This window comes from Pipistrellus kuhlii, unplaced genomic scaffold, assembly GCF_014108245.1.
Source record: "Pipistrellus kuhlii isolate mPipKuh1 unplaced genomic scaffold, mPipKuh1.p scaffold_m20_p_2, whole genome shotgun sequence".
NCBI classification, from domain to species: Eukaryota; Metazoa; Chordata; class Mammalia; order Chiroptera; family Vespertilionidae; genus Pipistrellus; species Pipistrellus kuhlii.
The window spans coordinates 71,864,722-71,884,385 of NW_023425515.1; the positions used below are offsets into that span (position 1 = coordinate 71,864,722).

The 19,664-nt window shown below is 41.1% G+C and overlaps 1 protein-coding gene across 4 annotated transcripts in view; it reads left to right on the plus strand.

The window, feature by feature from the left end:
- The window catches only part of TMEM45A (transmembrane protein 45A), a 110,191-nt gene that overhangs the window by 17,694 nt on the left and 72,833 nt on the right, over positions 1 to 19,664 (plus strand). The window contains exons 1-2 of one of the 4 annotated variants that reach the window (XM_036447549.2): positions 10,945 to 11,079; positions 11,303 to 11,355. The exons of 1 other annotated variant lie outside the window; for it this stretch is intronic. In XM_036447549.2, coding sequence (XP_036303442.1) covers positions 11,334 to 11,355 — 22 coding nt within the window. In that variant the 5' untranslated portion in view covers positions 10,945 to 11,079; positions 11,303 to 11,333. Of the gene's footprint in view, positions 1 to 10,944; positions 11,080 to 11,300; positions 11,356 to 19,664 lie in introns of those variants that run through there. 2 more of the 4 variants (XM_036447554.2, XM_045584032.1) reach the window with 2 other exon arrangements.

Genomic DNA, 19,664 nt, shown 5'->3' on the forward strand with positions numbered 1-19,664 from the left:
CAAACCTGGAAAGAATTTTTGTGAGTTTATTTGAGCCAAACTATTGACAGTTGCCAGGAAGCAGTATCTCAATGGATTGGGATAATGCTCCAGAGAATGGCGAGTTTCTATTTATTTTTATACATGACAATCAAAGTAGGGGACGTAGGTGGGTTACGTGAAATCCATTGGTAATAGATTAGAGAGGTGGGAGGAAGCAAAGTGATGGGGGTGGGGAGAGGGCTCTGGGATTGGATAAAAAATAAAATAATAGACATGTGGTAGGATAGCCAACAGTCAACAATGATAACAGAAGAACTCTATACTCCCAGAAAAGGGCATTTCCCCACAACTCTAAGTATATATAAGAATGCTTCAGACATATCTCTACATATTTAAGAAGTGAGATCATCTCTCCCACCCAGTTATTATATCAGTTGAAATGGTAGATAATTAGATCTATTTATTTGAGCACAAACTAATTTTCGTGTGTGTGTGTGTGTGTGTGTGTGTTTCCAGTTTGGAAACAAAGGAATGATTATCATAGTAGTCTCCCTAAATAGGAGGCCTACACTTGTGCTTTATAAGAAAGTGCATTTTAGTTCCTGTTTACTGAGCTCAGAATAAGGATTTAATAGAAAACTGAGAAGTAAAACTGTGAGAAAATTAGAGAAGAAAAAGAGGCAAGATAATCAAATGACATGGTACAGAAGATACTGAATTGCCATACTAAAATAGAAGATACAGACTTTCTGAATAGATTATTATTCTTTTCTAAGTTCCAAGGATTTAGAAATATACTGTGAAGGAAACAAGTAGGCTACCAGATATATGGATATCATTGGTGAATGCATGTGGTAGGTGTGACAAAAAAAAAAAAAAAATGACATACAGATGAAGAACATGCATTTTGCAGCACTAATAGATAATATCACATATCTTGTTCCTAACTTGTAAGTATATCCTTACTTATATTTATTTCTTTTTTTTCACTTTTTTTTACTTTAAATAAATCTTTATTGTTCAGATTATTACAAATGTGTTCCTCTTCCCCCCCTCAATTGCTCCCCTCCACCAGGTTCCCATCTCACCCTCTGTCCTTTCCCCATCCCCCATTGTCCTCATCCATAGGTGCACAGTTTTTGTTCAGTCTCTTCCCGCACCCCCACTCCTCTTTTCCCTGAGAATCGTCAGTCCACTTCCCTTCCATACCTCTGATTCTATTATATTCACCAGTTAATATTGTTCATCAGATTTTTTAATTCCCTTGGCTTTTAGATTCACTTGTTGATAGTTACGTATTTGTTGTTCATAATTTTTTTAATATATTTTATTGATTTTGTACAGAGAGGAAGGGAGAGAGATAGAGAGTTAGAAACATTGATGAGAGAGAGTAATCAATCAGCTGCCTCTTGCACACCCCCTACTGGGGATATGCCCGCAACCAAGGTACATGCCCTTGACCGGAATCGAACCCAGGACCCTTCAGTCCCCAAGCCGACGCTCTATCCATTGAGCCAAACTGGTCCCAGCTGTTGTTGTTCATAATTTTTATCTTTATCTTCCTCTTCCTAAATAACCCCCTCTAGCAATTCATATAATTCTGGTTTGGCGGTGATGAACTCCTTTAGCATTTTGTTATTTGTGAAGCTCTTTATCTGGCCTGCGATTCTGAGTGATACTTTGCTGGGTAGAGTATTTTTGGCTGTAGGTTCTTGCTATTCATCACCTTGAATATTTCTTGCCATTCCCATCTGGCCTGCATGGTTTCTGTTGAGAAATCAGCTGACAATTGTATGGGTGCTCCTTTATAGGTAACTACCTGCTTTGCTCTTGCTGCTTTTAATATTCTCTCTTTGTCTTTTGCTCTTGGAATTTTAATTATGATGTGTCTTGGTGTGGTCCTCCTTGGATTCCTTTTGTTTGGGGTTATGTGCACTTCCTGGACTTGTAAGTCTATTTCTTCCCCCAGGTGGGGGAAGTTTTCTGTCACTATTTCTTCCAGTATTCTTTCGGTATCTTGCTCTCTCTCTTCTGGAATCCCCAAAATTCTGATGTTGGTTTGCTTGAAATTATCCCAGAGGTTTCTTACACTATCTTCAACTTTCTAGATTCTCTTATCTTCTTGCTTCTGCAGAGGAGTGTCCTCTGGCTCTTTGTGTTCTAAATCTTTGTCTTGATTCTTGTGATCTTCCATTCTCTTTTTAGGACTTTGTATAATATTTTTTATTTCAGACAATGCTTTCTTCATTTCTAGTTGGTCTCTTATTATTTCTAGTTGCTCCCTTTTCATATCCTCATAGGTCTCATTTATTTTATAGGCCTTTTTTAGGATATTGTTGCATAACCTTATAACTGTAGTTTTGAACTCAGTGTCCAATCTTTTCTTTCCTCCATCTCCTTCTTTTGTGTCCTTCCTCTTGTCTGCATTTTAGTTGTTTCCCTGATTTGATGAAATAGCTTTGTGTGCTAGGTGTTCTGGTAGAGCCCAGTAGCACAGCCTTCCCAGTTACCTGCGGTGGACAGCCTTGGTGTAGCCCTTTGTGGGCTGTGTGTGCAGTCTTGTTGTTAAGCCTTGCTTATTGTTGGTATCACTGGGAAGCGTTGATCTCCAAGCCGATTGGCTGTGAGGATCAGCAGTGTCTCAGCTAGGAGGGCTTCTGTACTTCACTTGATAGGGTGGGGTCTCGGGGTGGCGCAGACAATCTTTGGTTCCCTGTCAGTCTCGCCTTAGAAAAGTCCTGTTCGTGGAGAGCTTTGGAAGATTGGTTGCAGGCACAGGCACCTCTTTGGTAAAGGCACAGACAAGCTTTGGATTCTGGCCAGTCCCTCCTTAGAGAAAGCCAGCCTCTGGGAGAGCTTCTGTGCTCAGCCACAGATGAGGCGAAGTCTAGGATTGGTGCAGACAAACATTGTTTTCCCTTTGGCTCCTCCCCAAGTTCTGCAGTAATGGCGTCTGGCTTCACACACCTCTGAGAGATCTCTGCCCACTGCCTGACAGTCTGGCCTCTCCCGTCTGGGGCCCTCTATCAGAGCAATAGGCTGATTCTGTTTTCCTCTCGAACAAGAAAGCCAGCCAAGCGCTAGCTGTCCGCCCTCTCCATGCACCGGGAGTAAGCCAGTAGCAAACTCAGCCCGGCCCGCCCTCTCCGCCGGGAGTTAGCCAGCAGCAATCTCAGTCCAGCCCTTCCTCTCCCTGTGCGGGGAGTAAGCCAGCGCCTTTTCGCACACACAGTTCTCCATACCTTCACAGTTCCTGAGGTTCAGCGTGCCTTCTCTCTCCTTCCCAGATGGCAGAGCCTCCTCTCAGCTAGCCGTCTGGTGCTTCAGGGCAATGCCTCCCCTGTTTTCCAGTTCTAAATTCAAATTTGCTGTGGTAGGCTGCATTCAGGTGTCTACCCTATGCCGCTATCTTTATTTCTCCTTAAATATATTTTTTTATTGATTTTACACAGAGAGGAATTGAGAGGGACAGAGAGTTAGAAATGTCAATGAGAGAGAAACATCGACCAGCTGCCTCTTGCACACCCCCCACTGGGGATGTGCCCGCAACCAAGGTACAGGCCCTTGACTGGAATCAAACCCGGGACCTTTCAGTCCGCAGGCCAACGCTCTATCCATTTAGCCAAACCGGTCCCGGCTTACTTTGTTCTAAATTTTAAATTCTAAAGGCTGAGAACAGCCCGCAGGGTTGTTCCCAGCCACATCCTGCTGGACGTTAGAATGTGGCCCTATCTTGTGAAAGCAGATAGAACAGAAGCAGACCTGAGCAAAGTTAATTGCTAAAGGTTATCTGCAGTTTCTGAGTCAGTGGGAATCAATCTTCTGTGGTCCTGGTCCACAGGCACAGGAAAATTGCCTTAGCCTCCAGGTCTCAATCTGGAAGCTGTGGCAACTACCCTATTGTTTAAGCAAGTAAGCAAGTGCCGAAGCCAGAATAGCAGGGTTAAAATTCAAACAGCAGTTTTTACCTAAGTAATGTTGCTACCATACTTTATGCTAGACACATACATCTTTTATAGAGGTGGGTACAGGAGAGTTAAAAGTCAACAACTAACATAATAACAATAACAATGAGAGGATTTATGATCTCCACCTTGCTGCATTGGTTGTATACTGAGGGGTCTGGAAGAAGGGGTGTTATCCTGACATTGCACAGGTATGCTATCTTAGATGCAAAAGACAATAGAGTGGCTTAGTCAAGATAGACATTGACTTTTGTCAGGGAACAGCTTATGATATGACTACCTGCCATACACAGATTTTAGTTAAAAAGTTTTAATTTCAGACCATTCTTTGTGGTTATATTAGGTCTCTGAGTTTGCAAGACTGCCATGCAGGCCTTCACCTTGCTTGCCAGGGTAGCATGAGGCCCCTTTTTATCCGCAAAGCCTTCAGTGTAACACTTTGTACATAACAAGCCAGAGTTGGCCAAACCAGATACTTACCTTGGCTTTTGAGATAGCAGTCCTCCTTGGATGTCTGTTATTGGCTTTTTAAAATATGTTTCCCATTTTTGATCATTCCAACTCAGCTAAGAGTAATGTTGGCCAAGGACATCATGCATACTAAGGATTTGAGCAAGGAGTAGGGGGTAATGGGTGGAAGGTGAGTGGGTCTACTATTCTGAAGCCGATAGATGACTCAGAATCAAAGGCCTGAGAGAGCAGTAGGCTTAAACCAAGGAGGTCAAAATCTGCTCACAGGTGTAAGGGGGTGGGCTAAGCCTTTGAAACTGAAATGGAAGCAAGTCAAAACGACGCAGGTGGAAGGGTCAGAGCTTGATTTCATTACCAGAGGTTCAAGGTTGGGCCAGGGAGAGGTGTTCTGGAGTCATACATAGACTTAGAGTTCTGGAGGTCCATTACTGAGCTCCAAGCTTTGGGCCCAGGCCTTCTAATGTCCCCCTGAGGATGGGATAGGTTTTAATTTGGTCACTATGTTTCTCTGCAGCATCACCACCCCAAAGTCCAGTCTGACACCCTATCTTCTGAATATCTCCAGATGTTTTGCTGCTAGAACACAAGTTTTCTTCAGTTTGACTAGAGCTAAGCTTTTTGACATTCTTTCTCGCTCTGCCTGTGCAAAGATATGGCTTTTCTTTATGTAACTTCTAAATCTCTTGAATGCTGGAATATGATCTATTTCTGGAAATGTTATAGCTCAGATCAGTTCTTGGGGAAGCTCCTATTTGAAGATAAGAATTGGACATCATTATTATCATTTGGCAGAGAATTTACTTTCTTTGGGGTATTGGGACTAAAGGGTCAGTCTTTGGGAAATTGGAAGTCAGTTTGTCTTTTAAAAGAGTGTCTTAAAATCACTTTTTTTTTTTCACCTAGAAAGAAAGCTTTTGATCAGACCTCTTGAAAAACTTTGCTTTTATCCCCAATGATAATCATACTGTAGATTGGGTAACAATACCTAATATATAGAAATGGATGCTGATCAGTATTCTCATAAACACCAGGATGTTTCCTATGGCAGATTCACTTGCAGTATTTAATAGTAATAATAAATAAATAAATAAATAAATAAATAAATAAGTAATAAAAGAGAAACATGCAAATTGACCACACCTCCATGACACCCACCAGCCAATCAGGAGTGAGTATGCAAATTAACCCAACAAAGATGGCAGGTTACTTTGCATACACAGGCACTGGGCAGAGAGCAGAGCTGGAAAGCCAGTGGCTTGGGGGGATGTGCTTCCCTCTGTTGCTCCCGTCAAGCTGCTGGGCAGAGAGTAGAGTGGGAGAGCTGGTGGAGAGTGGAGTGGCTTGGGGAACTTGGCTCCCCAAGCTGCCAGATGGAGACAGAGAAGGAGAGCTGGCAGCTTGGAGGACTTGGCAGAGAGGGAGGCTGTGAGATGAAGACAACAGGAAGGGAAAACCGACAGTGTGGGGAGCACCAGGAATGCTGGGAATTGTACAATAGTTCTAGTGGCAGATGCGTTTAGGGATCTCCTAGACACTAGAGCAAAGTGAACCTGGAGCAAGTTACTGTTGAGGTGGGGGATGGAGGGAAAGCAAAGGTGAGAGACATAAGTAAAATCAGAGTGTCTAGGAAAAATTAAAGGGAAGATACCCTAAAACTTCCAGGAAATCTCCACCAATGAAACAAAGAAAAAAATGTCTCTATTATCCTGTGAGCAACAAACCAAACTGAGTTGGAGTCTTAGACAATTTGCTCATATGATTGCAAAGACAGACAGAAACTCCCGGATTAGAGAAGGCTCCCAGGTTGGAGAGGGTGCAGGTTGGGCTGAGGGACCCCCACTTCCCCACACCCCATGCATGAATCTTTGTGCTCCGGGCCCCTAGTAATAATAATAAACAGTAAGACTAGATAGTAGATGGAGTTAAGTTTACACCTTAATTTCCTTCAAATTAGCATTGACTATTTCTGTCTGGTGTTTTCTAATGAAAAAGGAGAGAGAGAGAAGGAAACAGACAGACAGTCACCTGAGAGACTAGAAAAGCTTTGGGTGAGAGCTTTCTGTTTCTATCTATTAGCTCAAGACTGCCTTCTGTATTCCCCAATATCGAGGGCCATCAGGAAGGTGCAAACACAACAAAGATAATGGTTTCTTGAGAGAAATACACAGATAACTTGATATATTCCAATTGTTGTCTTTTTTTGTGTGTTTTTAAAATATATATATATATATTTTTTTTTACAGAGAGGAAGGGAGAGAGATAGAGAGTTAGAAAAATCGATCAGCTGCCTCCTGCACACCCCGTATTGGGGATATGCCCGCAACCAAGGTATATGCCCTTGACTGGAATCGAACCTGGGACCTTTCAGTCCGCAGGCTGACGCTCTATCCACTGAGTCAAACCAGTTTCATCGGTCTTGTTAACTATGATAGGTGTTGCTGTTTTTGCCTTTGGTGTTATTTAAAATTATTTATGCCTTATGGTGGTAATTAGTGAGGGTGGGTGGGTGAGTGGATGCACCCTGATAAGTGGTTACGTTCTGATTGGTTCTTTAATGGGAGTTGATTTTTTTTCTGCAAGAAGAGAATCAGCTTGACAGTGTGAAACTAGGAGGGAGCCCAGCCTTTCACTTGGTCCCAGTTTCAGTCTCATTTCCATTTCCCCACTTTTGTCTCTGTTCTCTACTTTCATTCCACTCTCCGCCAAGCCCGGGATTGCCCTTCTGCCAGCTTCTTTCTCCAGGACCTCATCTACCTGGGAAGGCCTGGCATTCGGAAGAGGCTCTGACGCGGTGGGTCTCATTTTTGCGTTGGAAAAAGAATTTATGCACCACTCTAGTGATCTTCCTTCCATTAAAAAATTACCCAAGATCTTGTAAGTTTTGAAAAAGTTAGGAATGGAAAGAGCCAATCAAGGGGATGTTTTGATTTCGAGCCGAGCTTTATCAGTGATAGCCCCAACCTTTCGTGCTCACAAATTAGTTCTTGTGAACGCGAAAGGTTGGGGCTGTCACTGATAAAGCTCGGCTCCTACCCTCAGACATACGGTCCTACATTCTATGGAAGACGGCATTGACGCACACGGAGCTCAGTGTAAGCCTCTGAATTTGCCTTTTAGTGCATTATCAATCTCAGGTGGTGTTGAATCGTGAAGCATATTGTTAAATTTGGGGATAGAATATTATTAATTGGGAACTTGGCAAGGCCTGGAAAGTAAATTCTCAGAAAAGTTGCAGGCTCGAGTATACCATTTCCCCCTCCTTGTTTGGCTCATCATTACTTTACTTCTCTGTGTTTTAGTTATGTTAAAAGATAAACGGAGGCATATTGCCCAGAAGGTGGCATGTTTAATTCCAGGTACGTGAATGGGCTGTGCGTTCGATTCTATTGGGCCCGTACAGGAGGCAGCGATCCATATTTCTCTCTCACACTGATGTCTTCCCTCAACAATCTCTCTCTCTCATTCTCCCTTCCTCTCTCTAAAAAAATAAAATAAAATAAAGCATATTCTCAGGTGAGGGGGGAAAAGATAAACTGAGGCATATTAAAATTTTGAAGTTTGAACAAATTTTGATTCAAATTAGATAGCATCCAATCTAGCAGATAGAAAGGAGCTGTGATGAACTTACAAAATGAAATACTTTTATAGGCAGAAGAGAATGGGAAAAGGGAGTTATATTAGACAAGAAAGTGGTTGGTTATTATAAAATACTTTTCTTTATGGATGGAAGGGATCTATCAGGCCGATGAGCTATCTAGTGCTAATCAGGCAATTCCTGATTGACTGGTTTAAGATTCTGCTTCAGGCAGAGATAAAACTGAAATTAAGTCTCGGTTTGGTGACATGGGGCTTAGTATGAGCAATTCCATTTTGGGACTGTTGCCTTGTTTTTTTTAAATAGTTAACAAATGATACATAGAAATATCTTCTCCTCCACTATTCTGAAACCAAAGTTCACCTGTTTGCTTTTTCCTCTGGGTATAATCTGAGAAACAATTAACTTGAGTCCACATTGAATAAAAAAAGCAATGAAAGCAAACAAGTAATTTTTCTGTGTTCTAAGCCCAGTGGAGAAATGATGGGCAAGTTAGCATACATTTTATTCTTATGGAAAGTACCATCATACTAGTAATTGGAGAAAGCAGTTGTTTACATGGCGGCGTCCTTTGAGGAAAGATTCTGTGGTGTAAAGAAGCTTCTCTATTGATCACCATTAACCTACATTTCTAAAATTAATTTGTTAGAGGAACTGTTTGGTTCATAGAATAAGTAGATTTTGATGGGAGGTAGTGGTGGGTGGAAAGGGTAGATACTACGGGTTATTCTACTAAGACCCTGAACAGCACAGAGGGGAAAGGCCGATTAAGAATAGAAAGGGACACCTTAGCTGGGTAGCTTAGTTGGTTGGAGTGTTGTCCCAATATGCCAAGGTTGTGGGTTTGATTCACAGTCAGGGCACCTACAAGAAGCAACCAATGAATGGGTGGAACAACAAATTACTCTCTCACTTTCTCTTTCAAATCAATCAATAAAAAACAAAAGAGAAGAGGAAGAAGAAAGGGGGCAGGGGGAAAAGAAGTGACTGAGCCAATCTTCTCAAAACATTTTGTTGGAAGCTTGCTTGAAGACTGATTTACTCCCTTTAGCCATAGGGTTGAGTCTTATATTTTTTTGTCATTAGTTCTTAAATAATCCATCCATTACTAAGTTGGTGACCAAAGAAGTCTCTTGCAACTTCATAGGGTAGAGAAATCTCTCCTCTAACCAAAATTACAGAACAATTTCTGCCACCGAGCACTCAAATTTTTAAAAAATATATATTTTTATTGATTTCAGAGAAGAAGGGGGACAGAGAGAGATATATCAATGATGAGAGTGAGTAATTGATCAGTTGCCTCCTGCACACCCCCAACTGGGGATCAAGCCTGCAACCTGGGTATGTGCCCTTGACTGGAATCAAACCTGGGACCCTTCAGTTTGCAGACTGATGCTCTATCCACTGAGCTAAACCAGCGAGGGCAGCACTCAGATTTCTTACTGGATCCATCCCTGCAAGATTTATCTTTCTAGATGAATTCAGTTTGTTGGGATAATTTTTGCCCAATCTTAAATACATATAATACATGTATGCATGCATACACACATACCAATTAAAGGGGCAGAAAGCTTTTGAATCTCCTGGGGGAACAGGCATGTTCATGGAAGTCCAGTTCAGGATTCTATCAGTTGAGAGAAGTTACTCTTCCCCCCAAGTGATACCAGCATGGAGTGACCCTTCATTCCATCACTGAGCTTTTCAGAGCATGCTGCCCAACATGAATGAGAGAGTATGTAATTTCACATAGTTTCCCTCCAGGGGTCTGCCAGCTAAGCAGGGGACAAATTCCCTGTCTGCAGGGCCAGCTTCGTGGGTATGCAACCTGTACATTTGCACAGAGCCCTGTTTTGAAAGGACCCATGCTTGGTTTAATGCTCCGGTGTTTGAAATTCTCGACAATTTATAAACTAGGCGCCCCACATTTTTATTTTGCTCTGGACTCTACAAACCAGTGGAGGCTGGTTCTGCCTCCACTCTTTTGGGATCCTTCAAGTGTAACAAGAATGAGAAAATAAAATGTAGGGCCTCTTTCACCACCTTCCTCCAAGTTTATGTATCCAGACGAGCACCTAATGAAACTGCTGCCCTGTTCTTGTCTTAATTGATTTAATGTTTAAACACTTTTAATAAGAGGCTTTCAGAGTCCTCTTTCCTCCTCCTAGAACAATTTCCTATAATTAAAAGGGTAATTTGGGTCTTGACAACATGGGGCACTTCTGTCCTTTGGAAGAAGCATTTCCTCAATCTCCTGCGTTTGCTTTGTTTTATGGCTCCTGGACAGCACAACCTCTCCTTTCAGAGGTCACACCACACACACTCTGGTAGGTCTTATTTTTTAAGCAAGAACTAAGAAATGTTCTTATGAGCTGATGAGTTCAAGTGCCGAAACCAGCAGCAATGATTGAGAATATTTATCCCCCAGTTTTCTCAGTCTTATGGGTGCAGCTCAAGTGAGGGGTGCAGACTGGAGCATTTACCCATTCTCCTTGGCTGGGAGTGGGTGGGATCTGGTTGACTTGGTAGATTGGCCCAGGCAAGAGAGGAAACGCCATTGGTGGGCCCGTTCCCTGTGGGCGCCTCCTAATGTTACTGCTCTTACACACGAGGCACCCAAGTTGGCTGGCTGAACAATTTTTTAGAAATTACTAACCAGGAGGTAGACTTGGTGAGAGGGGGAATAAAGGAGTGCGCATACTTTGTAGGTGCTAGAAAAGCACTTGTGGACAGGGACTAAGCAGTCCCTCCCTGATTGCAAAGGACAGCGTCTTCTGTCTGGTAAACATCCCGAGTCTGACAATCAGATTTGCATTTCTCATGACATTAATTGCAGGGTTGTTGTGGGCCAGGTTTCTGTAAGCTGGGTGGAGGTGGTGGCTGTTGGCAGGAGGAGGCATGCGAGTGGGAGGAAGAGGAGAGATTTCTGGGGCTGTTGCAGGCCGATGCTGGTGCAATATGCTTGTCTTTCTTGAGCATTAAGCAGCGTCTGCCAAGACTGTGAGCCACCAAGCAGCACATCTTGGGGACTCATCACCCATGATAGATTTCTGTGAGGCTAAACGTGTGGTAAGTTCTAATATTGTTTTTGCCTACTGGCTGCTTTTGGTGTGCATGTGGGGTGGGGGTGTATATAGTAAGACTGACTGAAAGGTGTCAGCTTTCAGCCTTTTTTTAGTTTTATTTTATTCTGTTGGATAATTTTTAGCATTAACTAAAAAAAAAAACAACAACAAAGGCTCAATTTTAGTTTCCCTTTTTTTTTTCCTTATCCCTTCAGCCCCAATTCTAGGCTTTTGATCTACTGAAACCAAGACTGAAGAATGACTAGGAAGGGAGTCCAAGGTTAGTTCATCATTTCTAGAGTTACTTTTAGTGTGGAAAGAGCAAGAATTTTTTATTCATACAGACTTGTTTTGAATCCTGACTCTATTGTGTATTTGTGATTGTGCAAATAATGCAATCTCTTTGAATTTCAGTGTTTTAATTTGTGAAATAGTGGTAACAAGGATTTCATGAGATAATGTTAGCAAAGAGCATAGTTCAGTGTCTATCAGATGACAAAATGCAATGACAGTTGGCTACCTTTAGTTTGTCAACTCTTCCTCTAGTCCCCTTCCCTACCATCGGGTCATGGCCTGCCATTCTTGACTTTTATAACCATGAGTGTCCCCAGCTTGCTAACTTGATTGAGGCACAGATAAGATTAGCCTAATTCTAATGATTCTGTGGGCATTTCATTTTATGTCAGGATCTAGCATTGCAGTCAAATAGGCAGAGTAGATGTGGGAAGTTATGTGTCTTTAATGTTGAATTCTACTTCACTTGATTTGTGACCTTTTCCTCCTCTGGGACCTTCAGGAATCTGGCAGTTGAAGCCTAAGTTTTGCCATTCATTTTTTTCCCCCCCTTCCCCCCCCCCCCCCCAGTCCCTCTTCCCTCCCTCCTGCACATAGGTACTGAACTATATATGCCAGGCAGTTTTAAAAGGCAGAGATTAAGCAGTAAAGAAAAATAGAAAAAAACAAAAACACCTTGCACTCATAGAACTTTTATTCTAATGGGGGTGGTGGTACAATTAACAAAGTAAGTTAGTAAATTACAGTCTATTAGAAAGGGATGTATTGTGGGGGCAATCAAGCAGAGAAGGAGAGTGGGGTGTTGAGGTAGTTTGCAGTTTTAAATAGGGTAATCAGAAAAGGCCTCATTGAGAAAATATTTGAGCGCAGGCTTAGAGGGTGTAAGGGGGAAGTGAATTTCATCCGAGTACAGAGGCCCAAAGGTGGAAGGGAACCTGGTACGTTCAAGAAAAAAGCAGGGAGGGCGGTGGCTGGTAGGAGTGTTGAGAGGCAAGGATGAGGAACAAAGGCTGGACACACATCAGGGGCTCCCTCCTGTAGGGCCATGTAGGCCCTTCTGAGAACTTTGTTCTGACACATTTCAACAGATTAACACTAGCTCCTGTGTTGAGAATAGTCTGAAAGGGGCAAAGGCAGAAACAGGGAGTCTGGTTAGGAGACCATGGTAATAATGCAGGCTTGCACCAAAGTGGTGGTAGGTGTGGCATAGGGGGTGGCGAGAAGGGATCGGACCCCGGGCATATTTCAGAGGTAGAGCCAGTAAGATTTTCTGATGGAGTGGATGTGGGAGTCAGGACAACTCTAAAATTTTTAATGTGAATAACAGGGAGGATGTTGTCATTAAATGGGGAAAACTGCAGATGGCGCGTATCTAGTCTAGCATGCCAGGAGTTCTGTTTTGGACAGTTTTGAATTTGAGATGTTAGTTATCTGAGTGGAGATGCTAAGTGGGCAGTTGGCCAGAGGAGTCTGGAGTTTAGGGGAGGAGTTTGGGCTAAGATTACATTTTGGGAGTAGTGAGCATGTGGCATTGTGTTTAACACCATGAAACAAAATGAGGGCTCCCAGTGGGAAGGGTAGATAGAAAACGGTTCTAAAAACTGAACTCTAGGACATTCCAATTTTAAGAAGCTGAAAGATGAGAAGTAATCCGAGAAAGAAGGAAGAGCAAGTGAAGAGGAAAAACAAAGTGGGGAAGGGGGACACGCATATTTTCCAGGGAGGAGACAGTGATCAGTTCTGTGAAATTTTGTTTGTGGTTTTGGTAAGAAGAGGAACAGATTTGCCAATGAATTTAGCCATGTGGGGATCTTTGGTTTCTTTAATAAGAGAGCTGGAATCACAGAGAACCAGTAAAGGAGGGAAAGAATGAGGTGGGTAGGATGAAGTTAGAGATCACTGAATTGTTGTCAATCTTTCCCCACCCCCAACTCAGAAGATTCTAGCTCCTCAACTTACATTGTTCTCATTCCTCTTTATTGTATGTTGTCAGCTCTGTTCATGTTTGTAAGCAACTTTAAAATATTTTTGAATGGGCTGGTATGCCAACAAGATGGGATGGTCCCCCACATAGGTTTGTCTCCAGCCTCTGTTGGGGGTACAGGCCCCTTATAACTCCCTTCCCACCTTGTGGTGAAAATGTGACCACAGGCCTGATCCTGAGGGTGTGAGCCCCTGGCACAGGGAGCTCATTGCCTGGGCCTGTGAGACAGGCCCTTCCAGGAGGATGCACTTGGGGGGTGTTCTTTGGGGGGAAATGAAAGCTTCTTTTTGTCTCCTGTTGGCAAGGCCCCGAGAATCACTGTGTCTCAGAACATGACTTATTACAGAGGAGGGCAAATGAAACTCTGGACATTGGGATATACTGGAGAGATTTCAGAGGAGAGCAGCAGAGTGAACATGATGGCGGAATAAGAAACAAATCAGGGCACCTGGGGAAGCCTCCCCAGAAGGTGACCTACATCTCACAAGTGACTGTGGAATTTGGCGGGTATTTCAGGGAGGCTCTTTGCTGGGCTGGAGCCAGAGCATGGCTCAGCTGGTTTGGACATAGTTGGCTTCCCCTGAGGTACAAGTGAAAGGAACACAAGTTCCAGATGGTGCCTCCTGTTATTACCGAGAAAAGTGCCTGTTGCCTCCTCACCTTCCTCTTGTTGTCTCACTACTTTTGGCTCATGAAAGCAAGACTTGTTTGGGAGCGCAGAATATGACTTTTGGGTTTTCCTTTAGGGCCGTGTTAAGATGTTTGTTGATGGTTTCCTTGGCTGTGCAGAAGCTTTTTAGTTTGATGTTGTCCCTTTTATTTCTGATTTTGTTGCTTATGCTTTTGCTGTCAAATTTTATTTATTTATTTATTTATTTTATTTATTTATTTAATATATTTTATTGATTTTCCACAGAGAATAAGGGAGAAGGATAGAGAGCTAGAAACATCGATGAGAGAGAAACATCGACCAGCTGCCTCCTGCACATGCCCAACCAGGGATGTGCCTGCAACCAATGTATAATACATGCCCTTGACTGGAATCGAACCTGGGACCTTTCAGTCAGCAGACAGATGCTCTATCCACTGAGCCAAACTGGTTTTGGCTGCTGTCAAATTTTAAAAAATCATTGCCAAAATGTCAAGGAGCTTATTACTGATTTTTTCTTTTTTAGGAGTTAATAGAGTTTCAGGTTTTATGGTCACATCTTTAATCCATTTGGAGTTGATTTTTTGTGTATGGTGTTGTCCTGTTTCCTTTATTATTCCTTTAATGTTCTGGGATCTTTATATCAAATTTGTGGGTACAGAGTTTCCTTTATTGACCGTGTTGTCCAGTGGTTAGAGCATTGGCCTGTGCACTGACAGGCTGTGGGTTCAAGTTCCAATCAAGGATATGTTTTTGAGTTGCAGATTTGATACTCAACCTTGGATGGGGCATGTGCGGGAGGCATCCAATTGATATATATGTATGTCTCTCCCCATCCCTTCCTACTCTCTCTAAAAAAATCAATGTAAAAAAATATCCTTGGGTGAGGATTAGCAACAACAAAAGTATATATGATGTTAACTTTAGAGTTTTGTAGATATTCTTTATAAAGCTGAGTTTGCTGAGATTTTTTTTAACATTTTATCATTTAAAATTTTAATTACAGTTGACATACATTATTATATTAGTTTCAGATGTACACCCCAGTTATTAGACATTACATAACTTAAGTGATCATCCCAATAAACCTCACACCCACCTGACACCATATATAGTTACTAGATTATTATTATTATCATTTATTTTAAATTTTATTTTATTATTGACAATATTACAAGTGCTGTAAAATATTATTAAATATATTCCCTATGCTGTATTCCCCATGGCTATTCTGGAACAACAGATTTATACTTCTTAATTCCTTCACCTTTTTCACTCATCCCCCGCACCTCCCCAATCTCTTTCCTATTTGGCAACCAATAAAACATGCTCTTTATCTTTGAGTCTGTTTCTGCTCAGCTTGTTTGTTTATTTTGTTTTTTGATTTCACTGTTGATAGATATGTATTCTTGTTATTTTATTATTCATATTTTTTATCTTCTTGAAGAAAACCCTTTAACATTTCATGTAATACTGATTTGGTGATGATGAACTCCTTTAAGTTTTTCTTGACTGGGAAGATCTTTATCTGTCTTTCAATTCTTTAAATGATAGCTTTGCAAGGTAGAGTAATCTTGAATGTAGGTTAATTGCTTTTTTAATCATAAATGGGTGTTGGATTTTATCAAAGCTTTTTCTGCATCTATTGACATAATTTGGTAATTTTTCTCTATTAGTTTGTTGTGATGTATTACACTAATTGATTTTCAAATATTGAATCAGCCTTGCACGCTTGTGATAAATCTCACTTTGTTGTGGTATATAATTATTTTGATACCTTGTTGTATTTTATTTGCTAATAATTTGCTGAGAAATTATATATTTGTGTTCATGAGATGTATTGGTCTGTAGTTTTATTTTTTGGAAATATCTGATATTGGTTTTGGGGTAGTGCTAGCCTTATAGAATAAATTAGGAAGTATTCCCTTTTCTTCTGAAAGAGATTGTAGAGAATTGGTATATCTTTATTGTTTGGTAGAATTCATCAGTGAACCCACCTGAGCCTGGTGCTTTTGGTTTTGGAAGATTATTCATTACTTATTTAATTTTTAAATAGATATAGTCCTATTCAAATTGCTCTGTGTGAGTTTGGCAGATTGTGTCTTTTAAGAAATCAGTCAATCTTATCTAGGTTTTCAAATTTGTGAGTACAGAGTTTCCTTTATTATTCCTTTAATATTCACAGGATTTTTAAAATAATGTCTTCTCTTTCATTTCATTTAGTAATTTGTGTCTTCTTTCTTTTTTCCTTACTGAGCCTGGCTAGTGGTTTATCAATTTTATTGATTTTTTTCAAAGAACCAGCTTTTAGTTTTGTTGGTTTTCTATATTGATTTCTTGTTCTCAGATTTATTAATTTCTGTCATAAGTCTTATTATTTCCTTTTTTCTGCTTACTTTGGATTTAATTTGCTCTTTTTTTCTAGTTTTATAGGTGGAAGCATAGATTATTCATTTTAGAATTTTCTTCTTTTTTAATATATGCATTCAATGCCATATATTTCCTACTAAGCCCTGTTTTTGCTGTAATCCACAAGTTTTGATAAGTTGTATTTTTAGTTTAATTTAACCCAAAATATTTCAGAATTTCTCTCAATATTTTTTTTGGTCCCATTTGTTATTTAGAATTGTGTTGATTAATTGCCATTTAATTTTGGAGTGTTCTAGGTATCTCTCTGTTACTGATTTCTAGTTTAATTCCATATATGGCCTGAGAGCATATATTGTAAAATTCTATTCTTTTAAATTTGTTTAGGTGTGTTTAATGATCCCAATGTGGCCTATCTTGATGAATGTTTTATGTGAGCTTGAGTAGAGCTTGAGTAGAATGTGTATTCCGTAGTTGTTACATGAGCTAATCTATTGATGTCAATTTTATCTAATTGATTGATGGTGCTATTGAGTTCAACTATGATTTTATTGATATTCTGCCTGCTGGGTCTGTCCATTTCTGGTAGATGGTGTTAAAGTCTCCAACTAGAATAATGGATTCATCTGTTTCTCCTTGCATTTGTATCAGTTTTTGCCTTATGTATTCATATTAATGTATTTTTACATCTTCGTGGAGAAATGACCCCTGTATTATTATTATGCAGTGTCCTTCTTTATTCCCAATAACTTTCCTTGCTCTAAGGTCTGCTCTCTCTGAAATAAACATAGCTACTCCTACTTAAGGTTAGCATAATATATCTTTCTTCATTTCTTAATCTATGTGTATCTTTATATATATATATATATATATATATATATATATATTATATTATATATTTTATTGATTTTTTTATAGAAAAGAAGAGAGAGGGATAGAGAGTTAAAAACATCGATGAGAGAGAATCATTGATCTGCTGCCTCTTGCACAACCCCTACTGGGGATGTGCCCACAATCAAGGTACGTGCCCTTGACCGGAATCGAACCTGGGACCTGAGCCAAACCGGTTTCGCTGAATCTTTATATTTAAAGTGAGCTTCTTATAGACAATACCTAGTTGGATCTTTTTTGAAAATCCACTCTGACAAACTTGTATTTCAATTGATGCATGTAGACCATTGACATAGAAAGTGATTATTGACAGTATTTTAAAATTAACTGTATTTATTACTGTTTTCTATTCATTGCCCTTGTTTTTGGTTCCTATTTTTGTCTTTTGCACTTTTTCTGCCTTTTGTAGTTTTACTTGCAATGCTTTTTTATATAACCACCTGCCCCAAGACACACACACTCCATAGGGTCCTTCAAATCTGTGCAGCTTGCTATGAGCCATTGTGGGGCTGGCCCTCTGGTGCTAGTCTTTTGTCTGCATCACTTGGAGAAGCAAGCACACAGCATTGTTAATGGGATTTCATACCGTGAGACAATAGCAGCCTCTGCTTTCACCATTTTTTCCATAAAACAATGGGGCCAGAGTATCTCATCACCAAGAAATACTTCTCACTTTTCCTGACTTGGTCTAGGAATCAGAGGAATAATAGGAGGCAAAAATGTTGGGGTCATCATAGTGTCACTGCCAGGGTGGGACCTGGATGCAGACTTTGCATTATCAGGGTGGGATTCATATCAAAGAGACTCCCTAATTCTTCCTTGTCCCCTGGCAGATGAGTGGTGAACATTTTATTAGCTTTAGGAAAGGAATATATTTATTTTCCAATCATCTCCAAATGTTGAAGAACCCTTTAGAAGCTGAGAGAAAAGTTTAGAGAGGGTATCTCTGGAAAGGCCTTGGGTGACTTTTAATTTGGAATTTAGTAGAGCTTAAATTCCTCTGGCACGTGCTCAGCTACCCACTGGCAGTGTTGGACAGATGAAGTGCAGGTGACATGTGCATCTCTAGCTGAGGTTGTGTGTGGTGGGAATTAACTTTAGTTTCCCCTTTTTGGTGTCTGCGGCGCCTTGGCAGGGCTTATTTACATCTCAAATGTTAGCCTCTCCTTGGCTACAGCTCCTGTCATGCTACGCTAACCTCAGCACGTCCACACATACTCTGTGCCAAATGGATCTGGTCTTCTCCTGCCTACTCACATCACATGAGAGTGATACCAGCCAGAGCCACTCTGACCGGTGGAACTAGTCTTGTGCCTGTTTGGACCAGAGCATCCTTGCATTCCAGACACATTAACTCCTGCCTTCTTTCTGCACCCTGGCTCCAGTACAGCGCTGGGCCCATCTGCTGCGACTGTGAAGTATATTTCTGAGCAACTTAGTCATGCCAGGAGAGGTGTTGGCTTTTGTTTATTGTTTCCAGATGAGTGGAAGTTTAATAGAAGCCATGCTTTCCTAATACTTCGAGTTCTCTCTCAGGCAGCAACATTGTTCTCTGGTTATGTGCCTGCCAACATCTGTCCAACCCTGAGATCAGATGTATGCTTTAAAAGCAAATGGAATCTGTGGCAAGAGAATAAATGTTGGGCATGGTGGTGATGAGCCCAGCTTCACTGACAGTCAGAGCCTCTTTGCTTTCACTTTCCACCTTACCTATGAGGCTATGATTAATGATGGTTCGCATGAGAAATTCCATGAGAGTTTCTAATCCCTCCTTGGGCCAGACGCTGAAAGGAAGGAGGATGGGGAGGTGCCAGGCAGTGGCTGTAAGGATGACTCTGGCCCCTGAACTGCCTCTCAGGATCAGGAAATGTGGGATATTTGGAAGATGAAGTATCACTTGCGTTGATTTATTTTTAAATATATATATATATTTATTTTATTGATTTTTCACCGGGAGGAAGGTAGAGGGAGAGAGTTAGAAACATCGATGAAAGAGAAACATCCACCAGCTGCCTCCTGCACATCCCCTACTGGGGATTTGCCCACAACCAAGCTATAAGCCCTTGACCAGAATTGAACCTGGGACCCTTGAGTCCACAGGCCTATGCTCTATTCACTGAGCCAAACTGGTTAGGCTTTTTTTTTTTTTTTTGAGTGTGCCTTTGTTAAGGACATGGGCCTTACTCTTGTGGATATTTTTACTTATTTTTAACTAGAGGCCTGGTGCACAAAATTTGTACACTGTGGTGTGTGTGTGTGTGTGTGTGTGTGTGTGTATGTGTGTGTGTCCCTCAGTCCGGCCTGCACCCTCTCCAATCTGGAACATTACTCACAATCTAGGACTGCTGGCTCCCAACTGTTCATCTTCCTGCCTTCTTGATTGCCCCTAACCACTTCTGCCTGC